This window comes from Carassius carassius, chromosome 11 (genome assembly GCF_963082965.1).
Source record: "Carassius carassius chromosome 11, fCarCar2.1, whole genome shotgun sequence".
Taxonomy (NCBI): Eukaryota; Metazoa; Chordata; class Actinopteri; order Cypriniformes; family Cyprinidae; genus Carassius; species Carassius carassius.
In genome coordinates, this window is record NC_081765.1 from 20203473 (window position 1) to 20216064 (window position 12592).

A 12592-nucleotide genomic window follows, 5' to 3' on the forward strand; every position below is an offset into this window, starting at 1 on the left:
CTGCATGACTGTAAAGGTTTAGCTGGCTAAAATGTGGGATATTCAAGTTCTTACCAAACCACTAATTTAATAACTAAATGATTAAATAAATAAACACAATCATTTATTTGGTGTTTTTATCCTTTTCAGTAAAGGAATGTGTAAAGAGCTATATAATTTATGACATGATATCCAGGAAATTGTCAGACCTACAGTATATTTATCATCTAAACGCATAAGGATGCTTGAGGTTAAACATTTTAATATAAATATTTTAAAAAGCTAAAAGTATGATAAATAATAATACAAATTAAATAAATAATTATTTTTTTGCTGTGACTGGTCACAGTCTTTTTTAGTTATATTTTTGCCGCTTTTTATCTACAGTACTTTTTGCATTTATTTGGAATGGTCCTACATTGTGACATGATTCTATAATAGCACTTCCAAGACAATACAAGGACATGAAAACTACATGCACACCAATTGTAATACAATTTAATTTAATCATTTACACATTTAAAAAAAACACATGGAGTTTAGCAGGTCACACTGCAGTTATAGTAAAGATTCCAAGATTTAAATAATGTAGAGCTTTAAGATCTTACTTTAGGATCTTTATTTTCTTATAAAAACATTATTTTATATAGTGCGGAGGCATCAGAATACAGAACGGAAGAAATTAACCTTCAACCGTAAAATAAAAAAAATTGAACAGTCTCGCTGTGTTGTCTTCTGTTGTGTGTGCGTATTCAAGCTGCACGCTTCAGTTTGAAACATTAGAATCTGAATAGAGCGTTCAGTGCGAGGGCGTGGTCACAATAGAAGATAATGAAGGAAGAATATTTGTTTTCGGCAGCACTTGTTTAGTTTAAAAGTAGACATGTCAAGCTTTCTATAGATATCTCTCTCATGTCTCTTCATTGAGTATTCACTGAGTTACAGTTCATTTTAATTTACGTGTTTGTAAATGAAGATCAGCGCAGACCAAGGCTGCAGACAGCACACCTTTTTTGTTATCTTTATTTTATAAATGCACAAAGTTTTGTTGTTATTATGTCTGTATGCAAAAAAAGTAGACCCTTTACAGATTCGATTGATGTATTGCTCTTATCTGTACGATCAAAACTGAAAGTGCAATTTAAGTTCTTTTCGGGGTTATCAGGAGAAAATGACTCATAACGCATGTACGTGTTAATCGACAACATTTACTTAAGACATAACAGATTATGTTTGCGTAAATACTTAAGTAATGTAATTCTGTGTATATGTGTGTCGGGAAAGCGCACAGTTAGAAGCGCCTTTATGTACACGTTTTGGTTGACATTCAGCGTGAGAAGTGAATGGAGAAAAGGTACTCCTCTCAGAAAGCATACAAATAAAGGTAATTAACAATCTAAAATTATTATTTGGAGCATTGGGATCGCTAGACAAGGGCATAATAAAGTAATTTTTTTTGAAAATCTCAAAACTGACTAAAACTAAAATTTTTCAATTTTTTTTGCCCGTAGCTATTTTATTGAATAAATGTAGCTTTGGTGATCATACTTTGTTATAGTGTCTCTGAGCCACACGCATGCTCACAATAGCCACTATACAACAGCAGCCAGCTATAGGGCAAAAATTTTAATACATTTGAAAATAATACAAAAAATAAAAGACTGGCTTTGTTCTTTGATGAGAGTACAATTATATGTCATGCAGCTTTCCATGAACAAAACCAGATACCTGGGCAGAACAAAACCACCAGCAGCAGCATTTCATTTCCCAGGACATTTTACAAACCCAACAGAAGCAGGAATATTTATAAATTGCCTTTTCCAAGAAAAACATTACCATGACATACTCACCCCACCCGATCAAAGTGAAGCCCCACAGGTACTTTGAATCAGACAAGAAGGCCATGAAGATGAGACTGTGCAGGTACAAGCCCTCTACCAGGATCCAATAGTAGTTTGTGGCCAGGAAATAGATAAACAGCAAGACGGTCACTTTACAACCCATCTGAAAATGAAAAGCAGAGCAGAAAAATTAACACTCATATCACAACATGGCAGTTTCAATTAAATATAGCTTAAGTAGAAGTATTAAGCAGTATTAAGAGTTTTTAAAAAACAACAAAAATGATCTGTTGAGATGCTTCAGTTCAGACTGACATAAGAGCAAAACAAACCAAGATGTTTTGGTTTGGTTTGCTGATTTAGTACAATCAGTACAATCACATGGGGTTCTTAAAATAAATAAAAAATAGTCTCTAATGTGCTAATATTTTTTTAAACACTGCATCAGTGCATGACACATAATCGGGCATAAAAGTGCAGATTTAGTGATACATTAAAGTATAAATTTAAATTAAAGGGAAATCTAAACAAAACAAAAAAATAAAAATCTGTTTACTCACAATCTAAATTATTCTAAACCTGTATGACCTTGTTTCTTCTGTGGAACTTAAAACAAAAAATATGAATGTATAGTTCACCTTGTGAAAGTCAAAGTAGAATTGGACCCCACTGACTTTGATTGTATAGAAAAAAAAATATTCTTTTGTGTTTCAAAGAAGAAAGAAAATGTGAACTGTCACCTTTATTCCACTCTGTTATATTCTGCAGAAGTACTCATTGTCGTGAATCCTCTTCTAGAATAATAAGGTCATTAGCTTATTTTAAAATGACACACCGTTAGTTTCAAATGACAGAAACTCTTCAGGACAGTAGAAGTGTGACTAAATGACAACCTTTCACTACCGTCAGCTGACTGGCCATAGTTGGACAGCTGCACTTTAATGAAGCTATTAGCTCACTACCATGACAAATCTCTGTGGATAATGGCCATAAAGCATTTCCAGACCAATGAACTGAATTAAAAGGGATGTCACATCCCAAATCAAAACACTATCAAAGCATACTGATGATGTCTTCTCTCATTAATATCAAGAATATTTATACGGTTGTTTTACTCTGAAAATATCTTGGAATCAAAACACATATGGATGTATGGGAGAAGCAAGAAGGGGAAAGTAGCTATAGCATAGGAAGCTACTTGGAAACTGTTACCTGTAGCACAGCTCAATCTTCACCTGAAAGGAGGGAACTGGAGTAAAACACTTGGACACATCAGAAGCCAATACTAGAAGATCAGTCAAGTTCAAGACTAGGCCCAGTTCATTTTATTATTATTATTATTTAATCCTTTTCTAACCTCTCCAACATGCCTGGATCTGCCAACAAGCATGTGTCTGAGCCTGAAGGACTTTGTAGGGACAGACAACCAAATTTAAGTTTATATTCACTACCACTCGAAGGTCAGTACGATTTTCAAAAATAAGAATAATAAAAATATTTATATTTAGCAAGGATACATTAAATTGATCAAAAGTATCCTACAGACATGTATAATGTTACAGAAGATTTGTGTTTCAAATAAAAACTTCTCTTTCTATTCAAAGGATCCTGAAAATGTGGCCAACTGCTACACACACAAAACCCAGGATGGCAGGCCTGGCCACTGTTCTCACCCTTCCTCACATTGTTCCGGAGCTCCTCTGTGGAACTGGAGGCCAGTGTAGCACACAGGTGTCACTCATTAGCACTCGTGCCACCAGCCTTGCTCTGTTTCCACACAGTTGTTTTAAACTGTAATAATACTTCACAATATTATTGTTTTTATTGTATTTTTGATCAAATAAATGCAGCCTTGGTGACCATAAGTGATGTCTTTCAAAAACATTAAAAATCTTAGACAAAACTTTTTAACGGTATGGCTTGACAATTTTTGATAAAGGTGCTTCAAAAGAAGTCTTGGTTGTTTTAAGTCAGTTGCTGTTGTTCATCCAATACCTTCTGAACATAACTAATAATAATGACTGTGAAGTCATGAGAGTCAGGGTTCTGTCACTTCGGGTTTGTTTTTAGTGTGGTGACAGAACCCTGACTCTCATACATCATCTTGTTTTTGTGTGAGTGTGCTCTGGCTCTGCACTCTCGTCCATGTGATATTACATGTGCAGAGGATGGTGTTTGGATCCCAGAACTTGTGTCTAATTTGATTTTGGTTCAGTGCTGGGGTTCAGATTTTCATGCTCTGTGATTTGTCTTTCCTTAAGGGTGCAGAGGTTGAGTGTTCAGTCCCTCACTGTGCTCTTGTCTTGGACATGTGGTCAGTGAGAGCTCTCATTTGGCACTTGTTCTTGTGTTGTTTCATGTGGGCACATGGCTTTGTTTTGTTCGTTTGTTTGTTCCATGTGTTCCCCTTCTATTATCTTAACCCTGCCCCTCTTGTTATATGACTATTGGTTCACTTACCCCACCTTATACAATATATTCACTGAAAGTGGAGACAAAGTTTTTTAATCATCTTTCATTCGGTACCAAAAAGCAAGTGTACTGTACCTCTTTTGAGTGTATTTATCAAGTTTTAATAATAGTCTGTTGGATGACATTTCATTTTTATCTTCTGCCTGGTCACTAGAAATTGCATAATGTTAAATGGTCAGTTTATATACTTTCAAAAGTTTACATACACAAATGTTACTTATTTTACAAAATATTACTATATTATACTATACTATACTATATTACTGACCCGAACAACATATTTCGCATAAAATAAGTTTACATATAGTCCACAAGAGAAAATAATAGCTGAAGTTATAAAAATGACCCCGTTCATTATTATTAATACTGTGTTGGATGATCTACAGAGTTTTTTTGTTGTTGTTGTTGTTTTGTTTGTTTCTAGTTTTCCATGAGTTCCTTGCTTGTCCTGAACAGTTGCCCACTGTTCTTCAAAAAAATCCTTCAGGTCCCACATATTCTTTGGTTTTCCAGCATTTTAACAGTATTTGAACCCTTTCCAACAATGACTTATGTTTTTGAGATCCATTTAGTACTGCCCTTCAGAAGCCACAGAAAACACTTACATGTTTCCTAGAAGACAAAATAAATTAAATTTACCCTTGTGACGAGTGGGGCGGGCCCGAGAGACGTGGGAAAAGGAGCGAGGCCAGTGGAGTGATTGGAAATGAGCGACACCTGCTCGACCCACCGGTCTTGAGTCCCACGGAGGAGATGGAGGGATATAAAACCGAAGCGACGACAGTGACGGACGAGAGAGGACCAGGCCTGGGTTTTAGTTGTGTTTGGTTTTTATTTGTGAGCGTCAGTCGTCCATGAGGGGCTGACGCGCTGTTTTGTGTTTATTTTGAATTATTAAAGTTTCTATTTGATTGTCCGCCGGTTCCCGCCTCCTTCTTCCCGTGATCATGGAGTTTTTATCGTTACAACCCCGATCTTCAAATTCAAAACGTTTTCACCAACAGGCTCTGAATGCATCATGTGTCCTTCTGAAGCATCAGTTAGCATTTCAGCCTTTTGTAATAGTTGCATGAGTCACTCAGTGTGAAAAGGATCTCCAAATTAATCAACAGAACCAATTAAAATTTGCCATTTTGGTGTGGCTGTTTGATATGAATTTCCCCTGTCTTACTAGCTTTTACATATCTTACAAAATGCTGGAATATGTATGTATTTATTTAGATAAGTCTATGGGATATTTCATCTCATTTTATCATCTAGCAGGTGATAATCGTAAGTCTGGTTATGTAGAAAGTTAATAGCACACCTCTCCTCAACAAGCTGCAGCATTTGAAGTATCATTTAGCCCAAATGGTCTAGAATTAGTTCCCCACTATAGTTTAATACCTAAAATTAGGACTTAGTCCGAAATTCCTAGTACCAAGTATGATCAATAATAGTGATCCTGGCTGCTACAGCAACTACTGATCGAATCTTAAGACATGTCTTTTTAGCTCAGCTTTCACTCTACACTTTAAGTGTGAATATAGGGCTATAAATATATAACTGTTTGACAAAAATGTTTAGTAAGGTTTTTTTTAATAATTGAATTAATATTTTTATTCAGCAAGGATACATTAAATTGAACAAATGTGACATTAAAGACAATTGAAATGTTAGAAATTATTTCTACTCATCAAAGAATCCTAAAAAAAAAAGTATCATGGGTTCCACAAAAATTTTAAGCAGTTTTAATTGATTTTAACATTGAAAGAAATGTTTCTTGTGCAGTAAATTAGCATTTTATATTACTGGCTGAAAATTCATCTTTGCCATCAATTATTTTTAATTGTAATAACATTTCCCAGTAATACTGTTTTACTGTATGTTTTGGCTAAATAAACGCAGCCTTGATGAGCATAAGATATTTCTTTCAAAAAAAAAAAAAAAAAAACATATCAACTCCCAAATTCAGTCTCAGATGTCTATAATAATCCTTAGGAGAAATACAAATCAGTTGAGACTGCCGACGACCATTAAGAGTATACAACTATTAAATTACGCACACTAGATCTCACATATAGTATTTTGGTCTTTGATGATATTTGAGTAAGGTTTGAGATTTAAGGAAAAGATTATATTACAACTGCAGACTTTTGATAGCAGACTGATATCCCTGCAAAAAGCATAATTTGTGACTGTTGAGATTTTCTCAGAAACTCAAATATGCACATGCATGAGTACTGGAGTCTATTTGTCAGGAGAAAAATTACAGCGAAACACTAATAAAAATCTCCATTTGCTCTCCATTTTATCTCATTGTTTCTCCTTTCTGATTTATACACTGTATAATGCACTGGTTTTTGTTTCTCTTTCTGCTTCCTCACTGTTAGTTTTTATATGGACAGATAGAGATCCTATACTGTATGCATAACTCTATATTCATAACATAAAAATGTTAGTTTAATTTGTAACTTGGCATGTGATGTGGCAAGTTTAAATATGTGTATTGTTAAATAGGATTACAGAGCTATTGTGGAAAAGAAGACTTACATTCAGTCTGTTCCTCACACAAAGCTTGTGTGGCTTTTAAGACCTGAATACAGTGTATGAATACAGTGTATGAGTCATAAAGACTTATTTTATGCATATATAGAACTTGACATCCCCTGTATAACTGTAGGAAAAAGAGAAGCATGCACATTCTGCTCAACATCTTCTTTTATGTTCCCCAGAATCAATTAAGTTTAACAGGTTTTGAACAACATTAGGGTTAGTAAATGATCACAGTCATTTTTGGGTTAACTTCCCGTCTCTTTTCTCTACTGTTCTTACTTCTCCCCCAAAGGAGTGCATGTGGGACCGAGTAGTGCAGCAACCCAGTGAAAGGGCTGCAATTCTGAGCATGGACATCAGCAGACGAATCAACTCCAGACACATGAAAGTGCCAGAAACTAGGGGGTAATCGTGAGAGCTTTAGTGCTTCTGACAGATGATCAAAGAGGTGCCGGAGAAAAGAAAGGTGCAGATTATGTAATCTATACACTTGGAGGATCTGAACGGCTCACCTGAACACCTAAAACTTTTGTTCTGTCTTTTCCCTGCATCTCTGCTGACGATGTACTCTTAGAGAGCTCTGACCTCTTTTCACAGAACTGACTGAAAACACAATCTCTACTGTAGTCCACCACAGTGAAGCAGTAGGGAGGCTTGCTATAGAAGTAAAAATGTTATAGAAATCAAATGAAAACATAGGTCAACAAACTGCTTCTGGAAAACCTAAACCTAAAAGTGAAAAAAAAAAAGTTACTGAAACAGTACTATTTACTAAATCTCTTTTCAGATTACATTAAATCATCAGCTTTACATAACCAAAAATTACACGTTTCAATTTGTTTAAGGAATGAATGGATAATTTCCTAATCTTGCCACATGATGCAGATCCCAGTTATTGTAATGAAAAATAATGAATGCTACAAGTGGGGTGGGGGGTGGGGGGTGCAGCCTTCCCTTCTGTTCACACAAAACAGAGGGAAGCATAATGTGTTGAAAATAAGTAATTTCTAATTTCAGAATTTCTGTCATAGTAGCCTTGGTCATACAATATTAATAATTCAAGACAAGATGGCCAAAAATAACATAAAATTATAATGCAATATCAAACGGTCTATGAGTCACTCTGAATCCACCCACAATGTTGTATCACAATTTAGTACCAAGCATAGACATTAGCTTACTTGGATGGTATTTAGGAAACCTTGTGTCAAAAGTAAATGCACAATATTCACAGTATTGGTTACTTTAATTATATTGGTTAATTAAGTAATAATAATAGAAAGAAAGAACAAATGCAAGCATGATGTCTACACTGAAAAGTCCTCACAAAGATTCTTAATATGATGCAGAAAGCATATTTAAATTTTTATCCAAAGCAATTTACAGTGCATTCAGGCTATACATTTTTTTATCATTATGTGTGTTCCCTGGGAATAGAACAAACAACCGTTTGCACTGCCAACACATTGCTCTACCACTGAGCCACAGGAACAGAGCATATAAATAGAGCAATTATTTGCTATTAAGTTGTTTCTTGCTGTCATACTGTTCCACTTAAGATGAGGGAAGGACAGGATGTTTTCTGCATGTGTTTTGAAATGAGAAATTTAACAGTAAAAGCCTATTGATGTAAGGATTTTGGATCACTGACCTATTGAAAATGCAACACACTTAAGTTAGTTGCTGCATATTGTAGGTAAACAAATGGATCAAAGCATAGCAGTTGTGCCTTTGATCTCTGAAGACACATTGTTTGCACCTAACCTAAGCATTGCAGCTATGGATGCTAAACAACTGGTTGCAAAATCCTCCCTCACAATTGGCTCCACAGCACTTATCTCCTGCAATGCAGCTGTTTGAAGAAAAAGCTGAGGGCACAGTCAATGAGTCTCAGAATGGGCACAGATACAGTTTGAGTCCGAGCGTAGGTGGGAATGAATAATCATTTCCTACCCAAAAGACATCAAATGGGCACAAGTGAGCTTTTTTAACCTCCATGCGTGGATTGTCGAGGCTGGGCATGTGTTGGGCATAGAGTTCAATAAAAGCTCAGACAAGCTATCTATACAAGCTTTGGGGTGGAGATTGGAAATGCATGAAACAAAAGCTCTCCAGTAAGACTATGACACACAACACAGGATGAGACTAAGAGCACTTACAGCTTATTGCAGTCCAATGGCCTTTGACTTCTAGCTTTGGCATTTCTTCCAACAATTTCAGTCCAACAATGTGTCAAGATGGGGCACAACCTTGGACTAGCATTAAAATATTTGTTCCCCGCCATAATTAGAATTGGAACCAGAACTCACCCAGATACAGACCCAATGTCACTTCATGCAGACCCAATGTGACCCCTTTCAATTTCCACTCTTCCGGGCTTGTTTAACACTTCACTATGCCTACATGCAGTTTAGCTGCTATGGATTACATTCTACAATGATTTGTGTGTCTAGTTATTCAAGAGTTACGAATTCAAATGGCACAGAATGATTTTAATTTACATTTAGTCATTTAGCAGACACTTTTATCCAAAGCAACTTACATTTGAGGACAATAGAAGCAATCAAAACCAACAAAAGAGCAATAATATGTAAGTGTCATAATATGAAAGTCTTAGTTAATCTAACGCAGTACATTTACATTTATTAATTAAGCCATCCTCACTTTTATCTAAAGTGAATTACAATTGATGAATAAGCGATTCCTCACAACAGGAAGTGCTCATAATACAAAGTTTCAGACATTGTTCAGATTAGTACAAGCTAGACAAGGGGAGAGGGGTTAAGGAAAAGGGAGCAAAGTGTTTTTTTAAGGATGCAGTTAAATGTTGACAAAAGAGATGAGTTTTCATCTGTCGCTTGAAAATTGTCAGGGATTCAGCATTCTGGATGGGGGTGGGAAGATCATTCCAACAGCCAGGAACGGTGAACGAAAATATTCCGGAAAGTGATTTTGTGCCTCACTGTAATTGTACCATGAGGCTTGAGTCAAAGTAGGAGGGTGTTGAGCCTGTGATTGTCCTATATACAAGCATCAATGACTTGAACTTTATGTGAGCCGCAAGCAGTAACCAGTACAAGGAGAAGAAAGAGAGGTGTGATGTGGGCACTTGGGCTTGTTGAAGATCAGACGTGCTGCTGCATTCTGAAGCATTTGAAGAGGTTTGATTGCACTTGATGGAAGTCCAGTCAGAAGAGGATTGCAGTAGTCCAGCCTAGAAATGACTGGACAAGAAGTTGTGCAGCCTGCTCTGTTAAGATGGGGCTGACCTTGTTGTGCAATGCAAACCTGCAAGATTGAGCAGTTTTTGCAATGTGGTCTTTGAAATTCAACTGGTCATCAAAGATTACATCAAGATTTCTGACCAAACTTTCTGACCTTGCTGGATGGTGAAATTACGTTGAAGAGTCAGAGTGGCAGGGAAGACGAGAAGCTCAGTATTTGCCAGGTTGAGCTGTAGGTGATCATCCATGCCTCTCAGACTCAGAGGCATACGAGTGCTGAATTATCTGGACGACTGGCTGATTCTGGCCCGATCACGAGCGGAGCTCGTGGACCACAGAGCCGTTTTACTCGATCACCTCGAGAAGCTCGGCCTCGGTGTCAATTGGGCGAAGAGTTCGCTGAACCCCAGTCAGACGATCCTGTTTCTGGGTATAGTTCTGAACTCGTGTTACATGACGGCGCGGCTGTCACCACAGCGCGCGATGGGCATTCAGCGTGCAGCGAGTTCTTTCCGCTGTGGCGCGACTGTGTCGCTCAAACACTGTCAAAAGATGCTGGGTCTCATGGCCTCAGCATCTCCGGTCTGCGGCTGGGCCTGCTCCGCATGCGCCCCCTGCAGTTCTGGCTGAAGGCTCGGGTGCCGTGCAGAGCGTGGGCGTCTGACCGGCTGCATTTCAAGGTCGATCAGAGCTGTGTTGCGGCTCTAGCACCTTGGACAGCGAACGGCTGGTACCGATCAGGTGTAAGCCTGGGGACTTCCCCGAGTGTGAAAATGGTGTCGACGGACGCCTCCACTTCGGGATGGGGAGCGCTGCTCGAAGGCAGACCGTCCTTTGGCCTATGGTCAGAACGGGAAAAGCTCCATCATATCAACTGCCTGGAAATGCTGGCAGTGGAGAACGCGCTGACGCGCTTTTGTTCCCATATCAAGGATCACCACGTCGTAGTCCGTTCGGACAACATGTCCGTGGTGTCCTACATAAATCGCCAGGGCGGTCTCGGGTCCCGAAGCCTGTGCAGGCTGACGGAACGCCTCCTGATTTGGGCTCAGCGCAACGTGCGCTCGCTGAGAGCAGTGCATGTGCCTGGACTGCAGAATCTGGGTCCAGACAGGCTGTCCAGAGGCAATGTTCCTACGGGCGAATGGTCTCTACACCCGCAAACAGTCCGGCTGTTGTGGGAGAGATTTGGCATGGTGGAGGTGGACCTCTTTGCGTCCCACGAAAACGCTCACTGCCCCGCGTTCTTTTCCAAGAACGAAAGCGCGCTGTCACGGAGATGGCCGTGCTGCCCGCTTTATGCGTTCCCTCCCATCTCCCTCCTTCCGCAGGTGATAGAACGGGTGAGAGAAACGAGATGTTCTATACTGCTTGTAGCACCTCTTTGGAAGAACCAACCATGGTTCCCAGATTTGATGCAGTTAGCAGATGTCGCCCCGTGGCCGGTACCGTTGAGGAGAGACCTCCTCTCGCAGGCCAGGGGCTCGATTTGGCACCCTCAACCGGAGTTGTGGTCCCTCTATGTATGGGCACTCAACGGTTACCCGCTGATCTCGCAGTGGGAGTGCTAAATACCATCACTCAGGCTAGAGCTCCGTCGACACGACGTCTGTATGCCTCGAAGTGGTCGGTGTTCTCCAGCTGGTGCACAGCTCGAGGTTATTCACCCCTTAGTTGTGAGGTGACGGAGGTCCTCTCCTTCCTTCAGGAGCTGTTGGATAAGGGCAGAGCCCCATCCACGCTCAAAGTTTATGTGGCTGCCATCGCGGCGTTTTCTGAAACGGCGTCCGGTCAGTCAATAGGAAGGAGTGATTTAGTCATCGGGTTCCTCAAAGGAGCTAGGAGGCTGAATCCTCCCAGACCTCCGTCAGTCCCTATGTGGGACCGCGCGGCGGTTTTGGAGGCCTTGAAGGGTCCCCCTTTCAAGCCTATCCAATCGATTAGCCTTCAGCATCTATCGTTCAAGACAGTATTCTTGTTGGCTCTCGCTTCTGTGAAGCGTGTGGGTGATTTGCACGCACTCTCGGTGAGCCAGTCGTGCTTGGAGTTTGGGCCCAATGACTCAAGAGTCATACTCAAACCAAGGCACGGTTATGTGCCGAAATCCCTCAACACACCGTTTCGGGCTCAGGTTATTGCCCTGTCTGCCCTGCCAGGTGTCAGGGGAGGATGGAGACTCGAGTCTTCTTTGCCCTGTCAGGGTTTTAAGAGCTTATGTGTCTCGCTCTGCTGCCTTTCGGCAGACGGAGCAGCTATTTGTTTCGTTCAGTGGGCGTTCCAAGGGAATGGCTGTTTCGAGACAGACTCTATCCAGATGGATAGTTGACATAGCGTTAGCTTACGCTTCCAGGGGCCTTCAGTGCCCGTTGGGCGTCAGAGCACACTCCACAAGAGGCGTCGCCTCGTCGTGGGCGTGGTCTACTGGGATCTCCTTGCAGGATATATGTATGGCGGCAGGTTGGGCCTCGCCGTCTACATTTATCAGGTTCTATAACCTGGAGGTTCCCGCCTTGCAAGCAAGGCTGCTGTCGGTATAGGCGA

General features: G+C 39.8%; 1 protein-coding gene across 1 annotated transcript in view; it reads right to left on the reverse strand.

Annotated features, from left to right (window-relative positions):
• Positions 1–12592, reverse strand: part of LOC132152457 (parathyroid hormone 2 receptor-like) — a 59905-nt gene that overhangs the window by 23364 nt on the left and 23949 nt on the right. Inside the window, exon 7 of the mRNA XM_059561214.1 lies at positions 1830–1983. Within this exon, the coding sequence (XP_059417197.1) occupies positions 1830–1983 (154 nt within the window). The remainder of the gene's footprint in view (positions 1–1829; positions 1984–12592) is intronic.